This window comes from Gracilinanus agilis, chromosome 2 (genome assembly GCF_016433145.1).
Source record: "Gracilinanus agilis isolate LMUSP501 chromosome 2, AgileGrace, whole genome shotgun sequence".
In the NCBI taxonomy this organism is placed as follows: Eukaryota; Metazoa; Chordata; class Mammalia; order Didelphimorphia; family Didelphidae; genus Gracilinanus; species Gracilinanus agilis.
The window spans coordinates 529,106,669-529,131,432 of record NC_058131.1 but is presented as its reverse complement, the minus strand read 5'-3'; the positions used below and the strand labels follow the sequence as shown (position 1 = coordinate 529,131,432).

Genomic DNA, 24,764 nt, shown 5'->3' with positions numbered 1-24,764 from the left:
CATATACTATTCTCATTTAGCTGCAAAAGCAAAGGCAGGATAGACGAGAGAGAACAAAAAGAAGTACAGTAGGGTTATTTAATCCTATTAGATTGTGAGCTCCTTGAGGGCAGGGACTATCTTTTACATCTTTTTTTTTTAGTGGCTGGAGCTTAGCACAAAGCCTGGCATATAGTAGGCACTTAATAAATGACCAGCTAGTTGGAATGTATGCCATAGATTTAGAGCTGAAAGGACCGCATATAGTCTAACTCTCATTTTACAGATGTGGAAACTGAGGCCAAAGAGTATTAAGGGTCACACACTAAACCTAAGGTCACACAGGCAATGACAGAGCTAGGATTCAAATCTCAGTCCCCTTGTTCTAAATACTGTTTTCTTTCCTGTGAAAGGGGAAATATTCTAGTATGAAATTATGCTAGATGGTGCAAAAAAAATGTGTACTACCTATCTCATAGCATATAATTTGTTAGAAAATCTTAAAGAGCTAAAAATTATAATTTATTATCATTTCTAAGTCTGCATGCATTTGGTCCTAGAGGGACATGACTGCTCTCATACTAGACATCAGGAGGAGAAATGATGTTTCTCCACAGATGCTAATGACAGTCGGAATGCAAGATTGCTTTTCAGTAGGGATGAGGGAGGACTGTTGACTTGCAACTGATGAGCTTCTTGCCCTCCCTATTTCCTTCTCTCTATGCAGGCTGAAGTGCCTGATTTCTTGTAATCAATAGCATCCTGTCCCCTGGAAAGAAAGTCCCTGAGTTTCTGAGATGTAGCTTTCTACCTCCTGGTTATAGCTGGGGTTGCTCCTGTTGTTTCTATCTTGTTAATTATCTCCATATATGGAGTGCTTTGTAAAATTTATGGAGCTGTCCTCATAACCATTCCACTAGGATAAGAATTATCCCTATTTTACAGACTGTGGACCCCAAAAGCTCAGAGAGGTTAATCAACTGGACTATGGTCACAGTACCAGAAAGTACCAAGACAGAAGTCAGATTATATGATCATGACCTTAGAGCTGGAAGTGACTTCTAAGCTTAAAGGTCATAGAGTTTAATCCTATCATACAGATGAGGAAAGAGAGGCACAAAACAATTAAAGGATTTTCCCAGGGTTACATTGCTAATACTTTTGGTATTTGAACTCAGGTTTCCCAATTGCAAGTAAATGAGTTATTTTTTCTCTGAGGTTTCACTACTTTTACTAACATTGTTTCCACTTGTTGCAATGAGAAGGACAAAAAGTATGTTAGTGGCTGGCCACTTATTCTAGTTTGTACTGTCAAATTGGAACTGAGAAGTGATCCTGAAAGTGCCTAAAATATGAAGCCCCACCATTATTTGCTAGCCCCCAAGAGCTGACCTAGGTCTAGAATATGATCTCATTGACAATAATGAAGATATTTTCTATGTGTTACTTAGTTTATTCTCTGTAAGAAAAAAGGGAGAGGGTTGGAAAAGGGAGAAAACTACAGATGTTCTCATTTCTAGATGAACCTCTCCACCTTTTCTTTCCCAGGGAGCTAAGGAGCATTCTAGAACTGTCATTATTTGCTTATTTTGTTCAACAAACATTTATTGAGCACATGCTATGTATATGACACTACTAATAGGAAAAAGGTGAGACAAACTGATTGTTAAAGTTAAAGTTGGGCAAGTTATCCCTAATGCAGGATAAATTGTATTCTCTGCCTGTCTGTCTCTCTCTGTCTCTGTTTTTACCGAGATGAGGCAAAACTGCAACCTGATGTAAATGGAAGGCTAAATTGTCTTTAAAAAAAAAATCTTTTTGTGTTTAAGTTATCGCAAGTGTATTTTTTTAAAAAATCGAAAGGAAGCAAAATTGCTACCGATGTGGAGGGAAGGCCAAATGATATTATTTGCTCTTTTATTGTTAAGGGTTTTGCAAATATCTTTTTTTTTACTGAAACGAGGCAAAACTGCAGGAGTTGTTGGATGAGAAGCTAAATTTTTTCCTTCGATGTTAAAGGTTCCACAATATCTCTTTTATTGAGACTTGAGGCAAAACTGCAAGCGATGAGAATGAGAGGATAAATTGTCTTTTTCCTTCTGTGATGGAGAAACTGCACATATCTTTATGAAAAACTTGAGGCAAAACTGTTCTCGACGAGGATGGGATTCGAACCCACGCGTGCAGAGCACAATGGATTAGCAGTCCATCGCCTTAACCACTCGGCCACCTCGTCACAGGAGTCTACCGCTTCCTGGCAGCTATAGGGAATATAACCATCTGGGCCGTGACGCAATGCTGCGGAAGTCGCCATTCTGTACGAATACAATGATCTTTGATACTTCGTTATAGCAAGCAAGCGCCCAGGTTAAAAAAAAAAAAACTAACTAAAGAAAGTGGCCGCCGCCATGCTGTACGGACTGCTCTACAAAGGAAAGAATGCTCCCTGGATATTCAGAATGGACGCAAAGAGAAAAAGACCGAGAGGGAAAGGTAAGGGAGAATGACAAAACGGACCCGCCCTAACCAAAACGAGGCCGGCGCTAGGACAAGAGGTTGGGCCCGATGCCGAGCGGGAGAGGGGGAAGAGGGGCGGGCGAAGGGGGGGAGGAGCCAAAGTCCCGTAGCTTCTTAGGCGCGCAGGCACGACATGTGCGCCTGCGCGGCGCGAGGCGGTTAGATTTGAACGGTCGCGCTGAGGCGGCGGAGATTGTATGGCGGCACCGAGCATTCCCCGAAGCCGCGCCCCCCCTCGAGCGGCTTGACCCTCCCCCGCGGCCCCAGAGGAAGAGCAGATCTACAGGTGGGCCCCAGAGGGTCGGGGAAAGGGTCTCTGAGGCCCCGGCTGCTTGAAGGGTTTCCAGGTCTTGCCCAAGTGCCCCTTCCTGAGGGGGAGCGCCGAGGGCGCCGCCGCTCCCTCAGTCGCCGCCTCCTTTCAGGTAGGCCCCAGTCAGGCTCTTCCGGAAGCCCTCGAGCCCGGGCGGGAGCTGGAGAGCTGAGAAGGGCTCTTGAGGATAACCCGAACTAACTCCCATCTCTCCACCCCGATGGAGGAACGGGACGCTAGCTTTGACAGAAATCTCCATAAACGAGAATTGGCTGTCATTGACGCCTACCTCCACTCCCAGAGCAGTAGACGTTGTATTTAACTATTTTGTATACGTATTGACGTAATCACTTTATATTGTTTCCATGCTGGTGCCTGGGTGCTACTTGTAGCCCCAGCACTTAGCATAGTGTCTTGCCGCCCCCACCTTCTCTCTCCCCCATAATAGGTACTGATTTGGAAATTAAGTACCATAATGCTGCACTAGACTTGGTGGAAATTGGTATTTCCAGTTTATTGCTTCTTTTAACTGACAGTCAGAAGGTCAGCTTTAAAAGCATGTTGGTGACTATGAGAAATAATATAATATGAGAAATGCAGATTCTTTATTTTGTTTATTCTAACACAGTTAAGAGGGTAGTAGTAGTTGTACCACAATATAACTTGGACTTTAGTAATATTAATACTGTACTTTGTGATAATCCTATCAAATTAAAAAGATGTAGTTTGAGGACTATACTTCCATTAGATATGCACAACTGACAGAAGTGGTGTCCCAAAAGAGTTTGATACAAAATTCATGTTATATATTGTTGTTTGTCAGTTTTATCGGTAATTAAATTTATAACATGCACATTGACTACAGAGAACAAATAGATCAGAATTGAAAGCATCTTGGAAAACAGGAATAAAATGTTAAAATTACCTCTGAGTATAGATTTACATGAAGAGACATTGCGTGGCATAGTGAATGGAATGGTCTTGACCTGGATTGATGTACTGCCTCAGGCACAGCTCTGTGACCTTGAGTAAATCTCTTAACCTCTCATGATAACTTCCAAAGATTCTAAGTTGAAGAGCAGGATAGAGTCTGCTGTGGTAGTTTGCTTACCAGGAAGGAGTTTCCTATATCAATGAAAAATGCCTGCTGTTTACAAGTATGTGTCTGTTGTGTTCACATGACCTATTAGATATGTTGTTCACTCTTCACAGTTCTCTCCTCTTTTTTACCTCATTATTTTAAAGACAATATTCAAAAGACATGACTTGAGCAACCAAGCTTGTAGTTTGCATACCAGATGCCATGAAAAGTTACAACACGATGTTTCTGTCAGCAAAGACAGTAGATATTTTGTTCTAAGATGTTTGTGTTGTGTGCGTGCATGTGTGTGTGTGTGTTTCTGTGTGTGTCTGTGAGAGAGAAGGACAAAAGAGGTTGTTTAGTCATGATAGTAATGAAGAATCATGAGATTATATTGTGTTAATTTGATATGGATGGGGGAGATCAATGACACTGGCAGATCAGCAAGAAAAAGGTTTAGAGGTCACAACTAGGTGTTCTGACAGACTGTCTTGGATATTTCATAAATTTGTCACTCCTTATTGATGTCCCATTGTAGGTGGAGTAGGATTTTCAGAGTATTTGAGGGGCGGGGCTTAGTTTTTATTTTTTATAAACCAGTCACAACTGTTGGGAATGATTGGCAAAGTTGAAAAGAATAAATAATAAGTAATTAGTAGAGAAATATTTAGAAGGTATAAATGAAAATTTATTATATTTAAAAGTTAAATATATTAAAAAATTAACATAAAAACAAAGCCTGGATACTTATAGAAGATTTTGATTAACAATGATTTAGACATAGATTTAGTTTGGGGGGAAAAGCTATTTTTCAGGTTCTTTGTTAAACTTTATTTGATTATAAGATATTTAGGAGGAGACATCTTTCAACATCAAAAGACATCAAAACTATGCCAATGAATACTTTTAAAAAATAAGAACACAACTATATTTTTATTGAGCATAGGTTTATGGAGTGGTGCTATTATATATATATATGTGTGTGTGTGTATATATGTGTGGACAGAGTGTGTGTGTGTGTGTGTGTGTGTACACAAGTGTTTCTGCAGTGGGGATTTGGCTGCAGGAGTGGTGATGCAGTAGAACAAACACTGATCTGATTCTGGAGTTAGAGGGCTTCATGAGTTCTAACTCATGCACTGTCTGTGTCACTCAATCTCCATGGGTCCCAATTTTCTCCCGTAAAATGAGGGGATTGGACTAAATAGATAGGCCTTTGAAGTTGCTAACAGTTCTGAATCAAGGCTCCCATGAATTTAGTTGCCTTGGAGCCTGGTGTATTTTGAACTGAGCCTCAAAGTAATTCAATAGACATTTGTTATATGTCCACTGTGTTTCAGGCTCTCTGCTAGTTGGCCAGAATACAAAGAAAAAATAAATAGTCCTTGTCCTTGAGGAATTTATATTCTACTGGGGAGTAGGGATAACATACACAGATAAAGAAGTACAAAATATATGGAGAGAGTACTAATAAATGAGAAAATCAGGAAAGGCCTTATGAAGGAAAAGGTTATGGATCATAACTAAGAATTCTAAGCTTGGTAGGCACAAAGAGGAAAGGTATTCTAGAAATGATTACTGCAAATTCACTGAGGCAAAAGATGAAATATATACACACAGTGAACAAAAGCAGGCCAGTTTGACTGAACTGGAGAATACATGAAGATGAGTAATAATATAAAGCAAAACTGGAAAGGTGGGCAGGAGCCAAATTATGGAAGGCTTGGAGATTTTGTGTTTTATTCTAAAGACTGTAGGGAGGCACTAAAGATTTTTGCCTAGGTAAGCAATGGGATCAGATTTATATTTTGTCCAGTGGAATTGATTATTGGCTCCAGGAGATAGGATCAAAGAGGGGAGGAAAAGAAAATGAATCATGTAAACATGGAAAAACATTCTTTTAAAAAATTAAAATAAAAAAAAAAGATTCATGTTTTACAAATATCATTTTGGGACTTCTAGAGTCATGTCAGCAACAAGATAGCCAGCTAAACATTTTCTGATTCCTGAAACCTCTTAGGTCTCTCCAAAATAGAAATTATGTACTGAAGATAGAGCAACTTCAGCTGTTTTCATGATTGGGATACCCAGAATCCAAAAGAAATTTTTAAAATCCCCCAAAACCCTGGAACTAAGGTTCACCGAACCTGAACTCCCTTAGCACCCTTTCTTTTCCTTCCATGCTATTGGCAGCTAGGCTGTGCTAATGGACCAAAGAACATGACAACAGCTTACATTGAAACCTACCCCTGGTGCCCACTCCTCTCTCCCTCTTTCCAGTTCCATAGAGACCCCCCCAGCTCCAGGCTGAAGAAGTTTCCTCAGGTCTTAAACAGCCAGCTTAGTCTCAGCCCTTTGGGAGCAGAAACCTGCCAGGGGTTGCTATCTAGAAGCACTAGTGCAAGGATAACAGGTTCTGCCTTCTAGAAAGCAGGATCTGAACTGCTGGTCCTGGGTCCTAGAACTGAGAAACAGAGATAGTTGGATGAGTTGCTAGGATAGGACATCATGCATGTGGGAGCTATGTAGCACTCCACCAAACCTGAGGGAAGAATATCACATCCAGTTGGAGCTAGCTCTGACCACGGAAAAAGCACTTGGAACAAAGATCTAGATTGGTGAACCTTGATATATTTGTTCATCTTGGGAGGAGGATGAGGCCCTTTAAGATTCAGTCATCAAGGAAACCATCAGAGAGGAGGGAATTAGGAAGTGAGTGACAAGGAAAATGAAGGGTAGGGGGTGAGGAGGAGAGGCTAAAAGTACCAAAAATTCCAGGAAAAAGAAAACTTAAAGACCTTGAGAACAAACAGATAAAAAAATCAACAGGAAAAATGGTAACAGCAGAAAGAACTATATCCTCCTGATTTGATTAAAAAAAAAAAAAGTCCAGTCATCTGTGAATACATAGTGTAAAACAAAGGAAAATGATTCAACAGTTGATGAGGACTTTGTAGAATTTGAGGAAGCCATGGAACCACAAGACACTGTTCCTGAGTGGTTTAAGAGAAATGAGAAATATTAGTGCAGAATTTATGTCCTTCACAACAAAAATAATGAACACAATAGAAAAGCTTGAACCTGTAATAGTAACCTTCACCAAAAAAAACAAGGAAGGAACATAAATTGGGAATGTAAATATACAAAACTGAAAGACAATTCAGAAGTCAAGAATGCAAGCAAAACATACTGAACTTGAAGATAAGATGGGCAGAGTTAATCTAAGGATTATAGGTCTCTCCAAAGAAACATGACAGGATAAAAAACCTTAACACTAATGAATAAGATAATAGAAGAGAACTGCCCAGAATTTCTAAACATAGAAAATTAAATTCCAATTGAAAGAATTCATAGATCACCTCCAGAAAAAAAAAAAGGCAGCAAACTCTAAGACACTTAGTAGTTAAATTTAATGGTTCAATTCAGAAACAAATTCTGCAAGCCATCAGGAGGAAGACCTTCAAATACAAAGGAAACAGACCTTCAAATAATGCTAGGTTATTCTATACCAGCTAGAAAAAGGAAGAAGAAATGGCATGTGTTCCATTCCAGGGTAGTAGAACTCAAGACACACCCCAGGATGATGTATCCTACAAATCTGAACTTAAACACATAGGACAAAAGAAATGGACATTCAGTAATAAAGAAGACTTTGGAACATTTTTAGGATGAAGGCCAGAACTAGAGCTATTATTTGCCCATTCAATATCCTAAACTATTGGGATGTGCAGGAGGAATGAATATATGAAGCAGGAGAGGGCAGTAACAACAACAGTGACAATAGAGAGACAAGTAAGAGACTTACATACACCAGGAGATGGCTGAAGGAGGAAATCTGATAAGAGATGACAGTGAAGAGGCAGATGGAGTATTATAGATAAAACTTGGTAACACCCTGCCTACAGGTAAATGCTTATTTTATGGGATTACAACATGGGAGTGTACATAAAAGAAGCAGGGAGAAATGGGAGGCTAGAAAAGAGTGAGTGATAAAGTGGGGTCAAATCAAGGGCTAACAGGCAGGGGAAGGTGACATTTGTGATTTTAGAAGTCAAAGAGCCTACAGGGGAATGGGTGGGTGTAGAAAAGGGAGAAAACATTGAAAAGGAGGTGGGAAAGGAAGGAGGCCTTACTTTGGAAGTGAGAGGCGGTTCTACTGTTGAATGTTCCTGTGAGTAAAGAGATATGAATGGTAAAGAGAAGTGAGAACCTTACATTTGATGAGATCTGAAGGATTTGGTACTTGAAAAGTTTACTTGTCTTTGGAGGAAAGTAGAGTTGGAACTTACAGGGGTAACTGTCACCTGGAGGAGGAGAGTTTAAACATGGAGATTTCCAGGCAAATGTGTGTGTGGGGAAATGGTTCTTAAGAGGGTATAGAAAGGGGTGGACTACATGAAGGTGGTGGAGGAAGGGCTCTACAATGGGACAGACAATGCTAGCTGGGGCAATACTAGATGTAGTCCTGAGTCTAGAGTCAGATTTGAGTTCAAATTTGCCTCAGATACTTGCTGTGTAATCCTAGGCAAGTCATTTGACTTCTCTTTACCTCAAGTTTTACCATATATAAAATGGGGATAGTAATAGCACTTACTCACCAGGATTATTGTAAGGATCAAATGAGATAATTGTATAGCACTTAGCACAGTGCTTGGCACATAGTGAGTGCTACATAAATGAGAATGGGATCTAGAGTAAACAGAAAGAGAAGATGGATAGTGAAGACAGTGAGAGAACTCCTTTCTAGAAAAGCCAGGAATAGGGGGTTTAAAAACTAAGGAACAGGACAATCTGAGGAGAGGATGGGGGAATAATATCAAACAAGAAGAGGGTATCAAGGGTGAAGAGCCAGTGGAAACAAGGGCACCTTAAAAAAATAGAGGAACATAATACTGTGTTTACAGCAGAAGAGGGAAACTTGAAACTGTCTGCATAGACAACATTAGGATAAGAAGGAAAATAGTCAAATGTGTGTGTGTGGGGAATCTTTGTATCAGATTTCTCTGATTAGGGCTTAGAATTCAAGATATAGAAACTCAATAAATGAATAAATAAATAAATATATGACTAATAGCAATTCTCCAGTAGATCCAGTAGATCAAAGGATATGAACAAACAGTTCTCAAAAGAAGAAACTGAACCATTTTGGAAGGCAATTTGGACTTATTACAAATAAAGTGAGTAAAATGTCCCTTTGATCCATAGACTCCATTATTGAGCTTATACCCCGAGGAAGCCATTGATAAGAAAAAAAAAAAAACCAAAAACCCATATACTCCAAAATATTTATAGCAATATTTTTTGTGATAGATAAAAATTGGAAACAAAATAGATCCCATCAATTGGGGATTGGCTAAACAAATTGTAGATTGTGAATGTAATTAATTTTTTTTTTTTTTACCCTTGTACTTCGGTATATTGTCTCATAGGTGGAAGATTGGTAAGGGTGGGCAATGGGGGTCAAGTGACTTGCCCAGGGTCACACAGCTGGGAAGTGGCTGAGGCCAGGTTTGAACCTAGGACCTCCTGTCTCTAGGCCTGACTCTCACTCCACTGAGCTACCCAGCTGCCCCAATGTAATTAATTATTGCTGTGCCATAAGAAATGATGTGTGCCACGAATACAGAAAGAACTGTATGACCTAAAGCAGAATGGAACAAAGAAAACAATATTCACAGCAATCACTACAATTTAAATGGAAAGAACAAACCAAAAAATCAAAAGTAAATGTAACAAAATTATAATGATCAAGTGGGATTCATGAAGAGATATGAGAAGACGTTCCCAACATATCTTTTTATGGATGTGGGAAAAAGCCACAGGTGTTACACATTTGGCATATTTTTGGACTTTTTCAATGTATCAACCATTTGTACTGACTTTCCCCCCCCTTTTTCCTCTCCAAAAAATACTATTTGTTATAGGGGAGGACTCTCTGGGAGGAGAAGGGAGGAATACATGGGATATTGTGGTGATTAAGAAACATTAAATATCAGCAAAAATGTATTTAAAAATAACAGTTTGGCAGTCCTGTGAAAGATATTGGAGAGAGGAGAGACTGAAGCAAAGAGATCATTTAGGAGACTGGGAATAGTCCAAGTGAGAGGTGATGAGGGCTTCAAGTTGGGGAGATTCTTTGTGGGTTAAAAGGGAACTAATTTGAGAGATGTTGTAGAGGGACAATTCAGGACTTGGCAACTGACTATATGAGTGATGGGAAAGAGTAATGAATTGAGAGTAACTTTGTGGTTTCCAATCTGGTGATAAGGATGTGGTGTCTTCAACAGAAACATTAAAGTTTAGAGAAGGGTTATTTGATTTGGTTTGGTTTTTTTGAGTGGTGGGCAGGGAGGGGATTATATATGAGTTTTGTTCTAGACATTGAATATGAGATGCCTATGGGACATTCAGGTAGAGGTGTTTGAGAATTGGTAACAGGAATGAAGATTGTGTAGAGGACCCAAGGCAGTTCCTTGGGAGATAATCAAGCTTAATGATTTGGAGCAGGATGGTGGTCTTGAAAAAGTAACTGAGAAGAGCTAAGAGAGAACAGTGTCATGGAAGTGAAGGGAGGAAGAAGTGCCCAGGTGAAAGAGGGAGGTCAACAACCCCAAAAAACTGCAAAAATGTAAACGAGGACAAGTATTTTTTAAAAGTCATTAGATTTATCAGATAAAAGATTATCTGTAATCTTGGAGAGCTGGAATCTAGTGATATGCTTGGAAGACAAATTGCAAGAGATTGTAAAGTGAGTGAGTGAGAAAATGTAGGAAATAAATGTAGACAACTCTTAAGAGTTTGACTGGGAAGAGAGAAGAGATATAGGATGGAAAGACAGAGACAGGTGAAAATTTTTTAAGGTTTGAAGAAATTTGAGTATGTTTATAGTTGGAGAGGAATGCTCCAATGAATAAGGAGATAAAATGAGAGAGAATGATACACGTCTTTACAGATGAGATGAGGGAATGAGTTCAAGAGCCTCCAGTAGAGGTGGCATGTAGAGAGATGACCCAATCCTACATCAGATATTGGAGCAAGGAAGTAAGAATGGAGATGATGAAGATGAATTTTGAGATTTGGAATGGGGGAAAAGAGAGAGTTTGCAAATGGTAGCTTCTGTTTTCTCAGTAAAGTAAGAGGTGAGGCCCTCTGATGGGAGGCTGAAGGCAGTGGCTACATAAGAGCCCTGGGGAATGAAAAAGTTTGAAGAGCATGATGGAAATTAGATCAGGAAAGAAATAAAAAGGATTTTCATGGAGCAGTGAGATTAGAAAACTAATAATATAGTTAGTACAGCAATACTTTTTTCAGGAGTATTCAGGGATATATAAGTAGAAACAAGATGAATGGTAAACGGTAACCTAGGTTTGGGAGGGCATGATTGTTAATAGGACAAGAGGGCAAAGAATTCAAGCATAGCCTACAGTTAATCACTGAATTGGCTGATCAAGATTGTGGAGGAATATCAGAGCAGGGCTTATAGACTGAGAGACTAGATTACTTCTGAGATCCCTTTCAGTTTTAAATCCAGGGAGAAGTGAAGAGGCCTGGTCATGGCAAAGATTGAAAATAGGTTTAGAAGGGGCAAGGCAGAAGTTGAAGGATAGTAGTTTGTGGTCAGAGAGAGGATTTTCAGAGTTCTGGGTTATGGAAGTATGAAGTAAAGATGGAGGCCAGAAATTTGGACATAGGTTGACAGAAAGAGGGATGCATACCAGGTGGGAGGAATGATATAAGTAAAGATACTGAGGCAGAAGTAACCAATATTTGTATAGGTTGGCTTGACTAGAATAGCATGTCTGTTTTGGAAAGTAGGAAGAAAAGAAATTGGAAGTAGAAGAAAGGATAGGGGTGGGTTTAGCTTTGACACAGGTAGGGAGCCACAGGCAGTAAAATAGCAAAGTAAAGACTGTTTGAAGTGGATTGCTATTCTGACAGCTGTTCATAGAGTACATAAAGGAGACTTTATTATAATGAGAGAAACTAAAAGCAAGGAGACCTGTTAGCTAGCTAGGTCCTGAAATATTTTAATTTCTTCTACCACAAAGTCTTTTTTTTTTTTTTTTTTTTTATAAAAACCCTTACCTTCCGTCTTGGAGTCAATACTGTGTATTGGCTCCAAGGCAGAAGAGTAGTAAGGGTAGGCAATAGGGGTCAAGTGACTTGCCCAGGTCAAGTGACAGCTGGGAAGTGTCTGAGGTCAGATTTGAACCTAGGACCTCCTCTCTCTAGGCCTGGCTCTCAATCCACTGAGCTACCCAGCTGCCCCCCACAATGTCTTTTTAGACACCCCTAAATCATACCTAACTTTTCTGAACGTCTATGATCAAGACCCACATAGTTTAGCAGCTAGTATATGCTATAAGCTTGAACCTTATTTTAGTCTTGTTTCCCCATCTACATTGTAAACTTTGGGAAGGCTAAGACACTGTATATAAGTCTTTTGTAGCATTGTTTACTTAATAAGCTACTCAGTACTTTTGATAGATTCAGGCAAGACATGGTCAAACTAGAATGAGAATTTTGAACATAAAGAAAAATGGGGCTAAGAATGAAGAATTTAAAATTACTCTAATATTATGAGCCTAATGAGTAGTATGACAAAATGATATCAATTGAGGAGAGTAAGGTAATTAGTTCTTAATAAAAGATTAACCCCATGACTGAGTGGAAGGAAGTAGCTTCTCCAGCTAAGATCCTATACCTGTACCAATCAAGGTCAATCCTTTTATCTGTAGTGCTTTGAGCCCCTTCTGTCCAAGTATTAGGAGCTCCCAAAAGCAAATGTCACTAGATCTTCCTTGGCTTTTCTCAGTCCTAGAAATCCCTTCTTTGTGTCTGCCTTAGTAAAACACTGGAGAAATACTTTGGGTTTTGTGTTTTGTATTTTAAAAAAATGTTTTACTATATCCCTGAATAGATTCCAAGTGAGGATATGGTAGAATTTCTTACTTCTAACCAAATTCCTTAAAATGTGTCTACCCTCTTTGTTTAGTTCTTTGTATTCATATTCTTGATAGCTAATGTAGTACTTGCACATAGTAGGTTCTTAGGTGCTTTTTGATTGATTGATTCCCTTTCCCTGGATAATTAATAGTTCCCATCCTTTTTTCTCCCCGATGAAAACAATTGATTGTTAAATTTTGACAGTCTTCCTTGCCTTTCTTTATGGGTCCCAAATTATGACCAGCTAGCTGATCAGAATAAGTAAGTGAGATTGTTGAAATTCAAGCATTATAGATAAAAGCTTTGAAATTCAGATTAGCTTCCCCCCTCCCCTCCCCCCCCCCCCAAACATGTGAAGGCTTTCTAATGGAGGTAACTGGGTTTTCAAAGGCTAAGTCAATAGAACACAAGCTCTGGCAGCTGCTACTAAGATAGAAAAACTTCAGCAACATACTTGGCATGCCTGTTGTCTGAAGAACAGCCTAACTGGGTTGAGAGAGGCTTATCACCAAGTTCACTACAGGATTATGAATTTTTCATCCATAGCAACTCTTGAAAATGAAAGTGGATTTTGATCTATTTCTGTGGAGGGAGTATCCACCCTAATTAAATGACAAATTGACAGATTGTTGAAGTAAATTGTACTTAGCTGTGGGCCATCCACCTAGGGAGATAGATATAGGACCAAGAAAGTACATGGGAGTTATTAGAACAGCTGATAGTTGAAACCAGAATCCCACTTGAGTGCCTCTAGAAAATGAATATGACTGAAGAATAGTAGAGATCTTGACAAGGAATGAAAGCTAGATGATACTGATAGTTAAAAGATGGGAGAAAAAAAAATCTGGCAAAGAATTGAAAAAAAATCACCAGAAAGGTGACCTTTCTAGACTTTTTACCCTGATCTAGAAGTTTTGGTAACATGGATATGATAGAAAAAGTGGGTAGCAGAGGATTAGAAGAATGAAGGAATCGGGAATGCTAGGAAGCAAATATAATAAAATTTATTACAGAAATAAATTGTTCTAAAATTGTAGTAACAATAATACTTCAGTTAACACAAAGCAAATTAAATTTCTTCTTGCCCCTGGCACTTTTCTCTTAATAAGGGCAAATCATAAGAAAACAAACCCACATTAGGGATTTGATTTTTTAAAAAGGCAACTGCAAAGGTACTTCCTAGAATCAATACATAATGAATCTTTCCATAACATTTTACATATCTGTAATGTACAAAGTTAATTGATTTTTTTCACCATTTTAATAACTTTCACTTATGCCTTTTAAAAAATAACACAACAATTGCACAGTATTTGAGCACTTAATTGTAACAAAGAAAAATTTGAGCAAAACTCAAACCAACAAAGCTATCAAATCTCAAAGTAAATGCAACATTCTACACCTGTAGTCTCCCACCTTTCAACCAAGACAAAAGGAGTTGCAACTTCCTCTGAAACTGGTCATTGAATTAAACTTATTTGCATAATTATGATGGAGACACTTCAAGACACCAAATCACCAAGAAATTATTAAATAATTATCACATGAAGTTTTTTTTTTTTTTTATCATCTGAAGTTTTTTGGCATATGTTTATGTTTTCTGGAAAGTTTGGAGTCGTGGGTATATTTTCAATTAAATATGTTGTCCATAATACATCACTGGCATAGCTTGAGTTTATATGCTACATTACCAACTAATTGAATCCGTTGAAATGGAAATACAAAAATTAGCAGAATTCCATTCCATTTTAGAGATTGAGTTCTTTGTGTCAGGTTGCTTAGATATGGTTTCCTGTTGTGTATTATAATGATGCTGCATATAGTAAGATTATATTTTTTGCTTGCATATTTTTTCTTTTTGCTTTAAAAAAATGCAAAAACCACCTGCTATCTAAAAATTTGTTTATTTGGTATTAGCTTACTAAGAACAGTTGCTCATGTAGTTTAGAAAAAAAGCTCTCAATATCATGTTCCATTTTAAGAAAATTCTATGTTTAAGAATGCTCTCCATTGGTTGTTATATAACCTATACAACAATCCTTATTAGGCCAAATTTTTTATCTAGAACCAATAAAATTCATTTCATTCCATCTGGAACAATAAATGACTTTAAGATATTTTAAACATTTCTAAAGAGATTCATTCAATAAAAGGTTGATAAAGGATGTATAGTCCTGTGCTAATTACTGGGGATATACACTTAAAATACAATGTTCTTGCCCTCAAAGACCTTAGACTCTAATAAGAAAAAATAAGATATCTTTATAGATAAATGCACTACAAATTAGACTCTAGTAAATTCATAAGAAATGTGTGAAATATGTAAAATTTGATAATAGAAAAAATTTCATCTTTTCTTGAGAATGGAGAATCAATAAGGGCTTTTTGGAAATGATAGCATTTGAGCTCATCCTTGATGTTAGCAATTCATCTACTGCTTCTTTGAAATAAGTGTTGCCAAGTTCTACCTTGACCTTGACCTTTCTCAGAGTAATGCACATGTTAAGTCAGGTAGTGCATTAGTGTGTTAGAAGTTCTGTAGATCCACAGTTTATTGTCCCTTAACATTAAAAATGTCTTAAAATTTTTCTCTTCTTGTTTTTTTCCTTAGTATGTAAGCTTGAGATAGAGATTAATGTGTTTTCTGTATCATATTTTCTCATTTTCCTCTATTTCTTGTACAGGGAAGTTATTACCTGAAAAGTAGCTTTTCAAAAATGGATGGGTTTTGCCCAGAGCCCAGTGAGGAAAAGTAAGTTAATTCATTGCTTTCATCTGAAAATATAAAGATAAGATACTTTTATTACTTTCTTTATTAGAGATAAATGGTTTTTTTTTTAAACCCTTAACTTCTGTGTATTGACTTATAAGTGGAAGAGTGGTAAGGGTAGACAATGGGGGTCAAGTGACTTGCCCAGGGTCACACAGCTGGGAAGTGTCTGAGGCCAGATTTGAACCTAGGACCTCCCGTTTCTAGGCCTGGCTCTCAATCCACTGAGCTACCCAGCTGCCCCCTAAATGGTTTTTTAATTAATAAGGAGTGTTATTTTTGAAATCTTTTTTTCTATTCAATCTGAGGCAATGAATAAAAGTCCTGAAATCACAACCTTTTTTGCTATAGTATTTTCTGTATAAACAGATTCCTCTGACCAAAAATATAGTAGATTATGTCATATTACATTGTCTTGGAGGAGCAATGTGTATTTTATGAACTTGACCTCATACATTTTTGGTGTATACTTTGTAGGTAAAATGAAGTATTAGTGAAGTTCTAATGTGGGTGTTAAGTGCTGCCAAGGTAGTTAAGTTTAACTTTCTTAATTTTAAAGTAGTACTGTCCAGGTTAGAAACATGCTATAGATGCAGTGATATCACATGTTGAAAACAGTTCCTTATTACAAATGTGTGCATGAAGATTTCTGATCTATCTTTTCTTCCAGTGATCACAAAGAAAAGACAAGCCGAAGGCGGCGTTCTTCAGTAAGTAAAGCCAACTTTAATACATTTCTTGGTCTTTCAACAGTGTATATAACCTATTGACTTAAAAAAAATTTAATCTTAGTTTTATTTATGTCATTAATTTTCATATTACATTTTTTTCTGACCATATCCCTTCCCTATTGCCATCCCAGCGAGTATCTTTTGTAATAAGGACTTAAAAAGGAAAAGAAAAGTACTTAACCAAAATGAAACAAACACACTGGATTAATCTGATATTATATGCAAATTTCATATCCATAGATCATCACTTCTGCGATAAAGGAAACTGATACTTTTTTTTTTAAGTCTCCTAGGCTAGATGTAGGCGTTATAATTACACAATGTTCAATGTTGTGTTTTGTTTCTTTTCTTTTCATTTACATTGTTATAATCTTTTTGTATATTACTTTACTACTCCTTTGTATCACTTGTTAGTCAAACTGCTTCTTTGAATTCTTCATAATTTCTTATTCATTCATGTATTTTCTTATTTCTTATTCATAGTTTCTTATAGTGCAATAATTTTCTTTTACAAGGCAGTTAAATACACAGTAGATAGAGTATAGGCCTTGGAGTCCAGCAGATTACATTTAAATCAGGCACTTACCAGCTGTGTGAATCTGGGCAAATTGCTTAAACTTTCTCAACTTCAGTTTCTTCATCTGTAAAATTGTAATGATAATATCACCTCTCTCAACAGGATTGTTGTTTCTAATGAGATTACAAGATAACACATGTAAAAATCTTTTTCAAATCTTAAAACATATAATACTAATGATGATGATAAACCTGGGCCCTCTGGAAAAGTGCCAAGTATTGGCAGCTAGATGGCACAGAGGATAGAATATCAGACTTAGAGTCAGAAAGACCTCAGATGCTTACTAGCTGTGTGACCCTGGGCAAGTCACTTAACTCTGTTTTCCCTTAAAAAAAAAAAGTTTTTGGGAAAACTAGGTGGTTTAGTGATTAGAACACCAGGCCTAAACACAGGAAGTCTTGGGTTCAAATGTGGTCTGAGACACTTCCAGCTATATGGCAAATCACTTAACCCCAATTGCCTAGCCCTTAATACTCTTCTGCCTTGGAAATGATATTTAGTATCAATTCTAAGACAGAAGGTAAGGGTCTAACAAAAAAGAAAAAAAAGAAAAGAAGAGTGCCAGTTATCATCTATAGATTAAAAATAAATAAATATGGAACAAATTTGCCACTTTATGGTAGTAAAAAAAAATGGACAATTGAGTCTCTTAAGGCTGATTAACTGGTTAAGAAATTATCTATTTAGATTATAGGAGAGTCACAAAACATTTTGACATTAAAGGTTTTCCCATATATTTTCAATATTTGATGGTGGATTCAGATAGTACTTATTCCTGTTTTATAGAATCTGTTCCAGGTTATCAAGAGAGCATTAATTAAATTTTGTCAACAATCAAGGTTGGATTTCTAGAAAAGTGCCAAGATGTTTTCACTGTTCTGTTACCAAAAATGAAAGGAAATGATTTAAATACTGTCCTTATGGGAAGAAAAAAAGGGTGTAATAAAGAGCCGGGATGAAAGGCAGAAGAAAGTCACTTAAAGATACTGAATTTGTCAAACCAATTAAATTTCTCCCCTTTTTCCTTTAAAGATTATATATTGTTCATAGTCATGTCTGGCAATCATTAAAACTGTTGTACCTGGGGTAGTTAGGTGGTACAGTGGATAGAACACCTCACCTGGGATGGGGAAGATCTGAGTTCAAATATGACCGTACACACTTTCTAGCTGTATGAACCTGGGAAAGTAACTTACCCCCTATTTGTCTCATTTCCTCATCCGTAAAATGGGAACAATCTGGAGAAGGAAATGGCATATCATTCCAGTATCTTTGCCAAGAAAATCCCATAAACAAATTCCACAGGGTCACAAAAAGTTGGACACAACTGAACAACAACCACCGGAGTCTAGCTTTAAACAGCTGATTGATTAGCTATTGTCTTGTTACATCTAGTATTGTTTTTGAAAAAGCCTACATAGGTGAAGGGGAAAGTAAAAACATGAATCATGTAACCATGGAAAATTTTTCTAAAAAAATAAAACATTTAAATTAAAAAAAAAAAGCCTACATAGCATTTTTAGGATCCCAGGATAAAAAGGAATGGGTATGAATTTTTCTGACCCAGTCTTGTTGCCTTCGACTTTAACTTTTTCTCTCTGGCATAAGTTATTTTCATTCTTATGTAAGACTTCCCAAGTTGAGGATAATTGGTGAGAAAAAAGAAAATAAAATTATTTAGTAGTACCTAGCTTCTTATGCACAACAAAATATTTGGCTTCTCTTTTGAATACTGTAAAGGAACACTTAAGTTTATAGGTGCCTGTAGAGGAACCTTGGTAGCATAACATTTTTTTTTTTTTAAACCCTTGTACTTCGGTGTATTGTCTCATAGGTGGAAGAGTGGTAAGGGTGGGCAATGGGGGTCAAGTGACTTGCCCAGGGTCACACAGCTGGGAAGTGGCTGAGGCTGGGTTTGAACCTAGGACCTCCTGCCTCTAGGCCTGACTCTCACTCCACTGAGCTACCCAGCTGCCCCTGGTAGCATAACATTTTTAAGGTAAAGTGATTTATTAAATGACATTAGCTATCCTTTTCAGTAAAAATCAGAAGAATGTTGAATGGCTTAGATGGTAAAAAGAACTATGCTTCAGAACTGTAGTGTATATTAACCTACATGCCTCTTAGAACAAAATCATACATTTAATGTGACTAATTTAATTTAAGTAAGCCCTTACTAATTCTTAAAAATTTTAATTATTTGCAGGCCTCAGCACTGATGAATCAGATGCATTTAGGTAGTTATTGGAGTTGTTATGGAGTTGTGGGGTTTTTTGTTTGTTTTCTTTTTTTTAGCAGCTATACCTTATTGCTCTTTGGATTGATTTTACCTCAAAGGTCTTCCTCAGCTCTAAATCCAAGATCCTATAATCCTTTAAAATGAATTGGTTTCCAGGGGATGTACCTGAATAACTTGAATAATTTTAAATGTATCCCTTAGATCTTGAAACCCCCACGGAGTCCTCTTCAAGACATAAGAAGTGGAAATGAAATTGGTCAGGTGGGTCTTCAATGGTAATGCTTTTTACAAATGACCTTGCTAGATTTTAATATTTGTAAAATGTCAAGTAACTTTATTAGGTAATATGGAGAGGGAAATTCTAAGTTATTCCTCGTTGAACTAGTATAAGAAAGTTAAAAGTACAAGTAGTTTGAGGTCACTATTTGATCAATAATGCAGAATCACAAGTCACAAATTACTAAGTGTCTGTATTATCCCAGGCTATTATCAGCCACATTATCAGCCTCAGGGCTTAGGTTACCCCATTGTATCTTTTATGTCACTAGTAAAATAAACTACTGAATGCAAAAAAGAGAATCTTTGCTGTTTCTCAAATATGGAAAGGTTTCTGCCTTTATATCAAGAAGAATCACCCAGGGCAGCCTAGACAGTGGCTCTAATGTAGACACTTCCTAGTTGTTTGACGCTGAGCAAGGTACTTAACCCCAGTTACTTACCCTTTGTAGCCCTTCTGTCTTAGAAATGATACTAAGACAGAAGATATGGGTTTAAAAAAGAAAAAAAGATTTAGAACTCGAATCCAGGTCTTTTTGTCTCTTGAGACTGGCACTCTCTCTGCAGTCACATGCTAATTCTCTTGCAATGTATTGTGTCAAGTTAATTAAAAATAAAACTTGGTTTATGTATATAGCTCTTGAGTTCTAGTTTATAGTGGCTTTATCTTTAAAATAATGCCATTTTTTTCCCTTAGGACTTTATCACAACAAGAAGTCGGAAAAGTTCTCGACGGGTCAGCTTTGCAGAAACCATTAAGTAAGTTTTAAAAAGGAATAATTAGTGTTTATGAATTACACTGCTAATGTGTCAAACCCTATATGATAATAGAAGACATAACTAAACAGGACAGCCTGAGGTTGGATTAAATAAACATTTGAAAATTCTAGTTTTAAAGAATTTTGGTGTTCCAGCTTATGTTAAAATGGAGATATACAGATGTCTTACTGAAAGGAAAAGCCTCTTTGGATAAAAATCTAATTTGAGTAAACTAGATTGAATATTAAAAATGTTACAATTAATTAAAATGGAACCCTATTAAAATAGTACAAAATATATTCAGTGTACATTATTTTCACAAGCAAAGACCTTTGGTGAAGGGAATTAGGCAAAACAGGGATGTTTTACTATTTCTGAAGCAGTGATACCCTAAAGGCTTGATACTACATTGCCTGTCTAACTTTTCAGCTATAATTATATTTGATTAAAATATTATATCAGTGATTTTATAGGAGATTCGTAACTTATTTTATTCCCAATTTGTGGTGGTTAGGCAAGAAACTGGCAGATCAGAGCATTCAATGTATGTGTACTGGATATGCTAGAACATTCTTGATAGTTCAGATATATAATAGAGAGTTTTCTCATATGATCCACATAGTAATTAACCTTGTGAGTTAGTACAAATATTATTTCCATTTTATTAAACTGTTGAACATCTGATGGCACAGTGGATAAAGCACTGGACCTGGAGTTAGAAAGACTGGAGTTCAAATATGTCCTCAGATACTTACTAGCTATATGACCCTGGGTGAGTCATTTGACCTCTAATTTGCCTTAGTTTCCTCAGCTGTAAAGTGGGTATAATGATAGTATCTACTTCACTGGGTTGTTGTGAGGATCAAATGAGATAATATTTATTTTCTTTTTTAAAGCACTTAGCAAGACATTGAGTTGGCTCAGTGGATAGAGTTCCAGGCCTGGAGATGATAGGTCCTAGATTTAAATGTGACCTCAGACACTTCCTAGCTGTGTAACCCTGGGCAATTCACTTACCCCAGTTTCTTAGCCCTTACAGCTCTTCTGCCTTGGAACTGATTGTATCAATCCTAAGGCAGAAGATTAGGGTTAAAAAAAAAAGTACATAGAGACTTCTTTCCCTCTTCCCCTCATCCTTCTCTTCCCCCCATTCCATCTCTTCCGATTCCTTCTCTTCCCTTCTCCCACCTCCTCCCTCCCCCTCTTCCTCCTGCCTTCACCCCTCAACTCTAACCTCTACCTTTCTTCACAAAACAAACACACAAACAAAGCACATAGCACAGTGCCTGGCTCATGAAGTAAGTGCTATCTTAATGCTTATTCTTTTCTCCCCTCCCCCCCATTTTACCATTTTAATTCATTCACTTAATAAACAGAAAAGAGCCATTCCCACTGCTTCCCACCTCTCTTTAAAAAAAAAAAAAAGACCTAGAAGAGACCTTAAAGGCTATAAAATCTAAGCACTGGGTGTAAAAAGATGAAACAGTCTCTTCTCAAAGACCTCATACTCTTTGGGAGAGACAACACATAAAAAGAAAGTTAAGCAGTTAGAAAAGCCTGAGGTGGATAGCAGTGTCTGGGAGTCCTTAGACCACATCAGTACTCAATACTTGAAGGTCTACAGGGAACAGAGGGAGACAGGGAAGATGGTACAGCTTAGTGTTCCCCTAGAACTCAATAGAAGGAAAAGAATTCATGACTTTCATTGCCTCCAAGCTGTATGATCAGTCAAATAGGCTCATAGATTTTGGGAGGCCCATGTCAGAGGAGAGGAGAAACAAGAAAGGGGAAGTTCCCTCCCAGTGGGGACAGGTTTTCCCATGCCAAGCTGTCTAGGATGGGTTCTGGAAGAACAGATGATATTTATTATATTCTATTTGAGACATTGAGTTGAGGCGCCCAGGGGATATATAGGAGACTGATAGTAATCTATAACTTGAACTCAGGAGTGAAATTGGGTCTGGGGCTATGTAGTTTCAGGAGTCATTAGGGGTTTTTTTGGTTAGTTTTACTTTTAAAAAATTTTTTTATTACATGTAGAAATAATTTTTGACAATTGTTTTCTGACATTCTATGATTCAGATTCTCTCCTTCCCTCTTCCCATGAAGGAAGGTAAATAGTCTGATATAGGTTATATCAATGCTTTCATGCAATACATAGTTCCATATTGTTCATGCCAATGCATAATACACATATAATTTAAAAAAACTCATAAAAGAAATAAAGTGGAAGATTGCATGCTTTGATTTGCAGTCAGACTCCAGTAGTCAGGAGTCATTTATACAAAAGATGATAATTGAAGATATGGGAGCTGTTAAGATCATCAAGGAAGAGTAGAAAGAGAAGAGAGCCCTAAGATAGAGGCTAAGGAGTAGGAGTGACTGCTGCTTCTCAAACTCTTACTAGTTCATCATATATTTCCTACCCCCAAGCCTGAGTCCCCCTGTACTCTGAAAAAAGTATATGGGAGTGAATGGGATCTAGGACATAGATACAAATGTTGATCTTGGCAAGGCGAAATGCAGCTTCATTTTTAGAGATTGAAACAAAGGAAGATGTAGATAAGTTTTGAGACATGAAGTTGGGGAGATGAGCAAGTTAAGGACACATGGCTACTAATTCCTCAAGGATAGAGGTTATCTGCTGAGAGAAAGGGATAAGGGAATAGTTTCAGGGTCTTGAGAAGACAGTTTTTTGAACAATAACTACAGGGATCATATTGATGAGCTAGAAGGTCACAGTTTTTAAGGTCATCATTGTGTGCATTGTAACCCCCAAGAATGAATGCAAGGGTTAAGCTGGAGAGAGGAAGACTGAACCCTAGTACTGAATTTCTTGAAAAAGGAAGAAATAGACTGGTAGATTACTACTGGTATCTGAATGGTATGATATAGATGGGTAAAGTAACAATCAAAAGAGAAATTATACAATGGTCATGGCAGAGGATGTGTCTGGATTAACAATGGGTACTAGGAACATATTCACCTCATTACCTTGTGTGTTGTCAGAGGTTTGAGAGAGGAGGACCCAGCCCTAGAGAAGGTGGTATGAGAGGTAGAGCCACATTTCTATGATGGCAAGGAAATGGAAAATAATTGAGAGGAAGAGATTTAAAATGAAGAGGAATTTACTTTAATGATAGACTGGAGGTCCTGAAGGTATAATGGAAAGGAAAGGTGAAAGGGGATAAGTATTAGAAAAGTATGGGTCCAAGCAGTATCAGCATGAATGTGGGGAGAGGTAAAAGTGGAGAGAAGGCTTTTTATCTATCATGGTCAACTATGATCACACATGCATGAGTATTTTAAATTAAGCAGGAACTTGGAACAAACTGGTGTAGGGAAAGGCGCAGACCCTTGAGTTCCAGTCTGCTTTACTGTAAGGCATATACAAGACCAAATGGTTTAGGATTTCTTATTTATCTATCCAATTGATTGTCAAAAACTAGTACTAAACAATCCTAGCTAAACTGAGAATCTTAAAATTTGGAAGGAAATTTGAAATTCATGTAACCTCAGTTTTACAGACAAGATCTCCTGATTCCTAGTCTAATGCTTTTTAGTTCAGATATTTTGGACTCCTATTGAGCATTCTCTCCAATAATAGATCATCTGTATATATTTCACTTTTAAGTTTTGCAGAGTGCTTTACATTACTTTATTTCATTTGATCTTCACATCAACCCTGTGAGATAGGTGCTTATCATTCCCAATTTTTTAGATGAGGAAACTGAGACTTAGAGAAGACTTCTTCAGGGTCAAATAGGTAAGTATCTGAGAAATGATTTTTAACTCAGTTTCCTGATTCCCAATTAAGCATTCTATCCATTATATACTTTAATAATTTATTTCCAGTTTTGCTAGCCACGGCTTACCTTCCCTTTTCCATCTCTACTTTAAAAAATTATTTATAAAAATCATAATACCTTGAAAATAAAATTAATATTTACTATCATACAGCTATTCAAATATAGACATCCTACAGATATACAAAAAAGACAACTTGCTTATTAAAGTAGGTTAACTACTAAATGAACAAAAACTTGTGAACACATTTGACACATGGGGGATTTCTGGCTTAAGTATTTAGTGTTTAGGTAGTTGTATCCATCTCAGCAGAACAGTACTAATGTGAACTATTGGACAGAATGCAAACATACACAGACATTTCAGACTAGGTGGTATAATGGTATTTTTATCAAACAGGATTCTGTCTCCAATGAGAAGTATATCATGTTGTTGAACTGGCCATTCTCCAAACTGAATCAGTGAATTAGTAGTTCATTAGAAGACAACATGAGCAAATTTAAGCGATGTATTTGAAATATATCATTTTGGTGGCTCAAATGAAGTTCTTTTTGCTGTTTTAGCTTGTGGATGATATAATACAGTGGGACAAAAATCAAAAAGTATTATTCTTGGGTTAATTAAAACAGAAAATAAGATTAAAGCATTCCTCGTTTGAAATCTACAGATTTTCATTAACCCTTATTGGCTCTTCCAGAGTATTCCAAACAGAAATTCCTACAGATATTAATGAAGAGGCAAAAAATACAGGTGACTATATTATTATTTGTTT

General features: G+C 37.1%; 1 protein-coding gene and 1 non-coding gene across 2 annotated transcripts in view; one reads left to right on the top strand and one right to left on the bottom strand.

The window, feature by feature from the left end:
* Positions 1–2,133: 2,133 nt before the first annotated feature.
* Positions 2,134–2,215, bottom strand: TRNAS-GCU. Its single transcript has one exon. It is a non-coding gene; the product is annotated as a tRNA-Ser (tRNA).
* KNL1 (kinetochore scaffold 1) overlaps positions 2,215–24,764 on the top strand; it is a 118,908-nt gene continuing 96,358 nt past the window's right edge. Inside the window, exons 1-6 of the mRNA XM_044660027.1 lie at positions 2,215–2,472; positions 15,518–15,585; positions 16,274–16,313; positions 19,352–19,411; positions 20,124–20,185; positions 24,690–24,742. Coding sequence (XP_044515962.1) covers positions 2,419–2,472; positions 15,518–15,585; positions 16,274–16,313; positions 19,352–19,411; positions 20,124–20,185; positions 24,690–24,742 — 337 coding nt within the window. The 5' untranslated portion in view covers positions 2,215–2,418. The remainder of the gene's footprint in view (positions 2,473–15,517; positions 15,586–16,273; positions 16,314–19,351; positions 19,412–20,123; positions 20,186–24,689; positions 24,743–24,764) is intronic.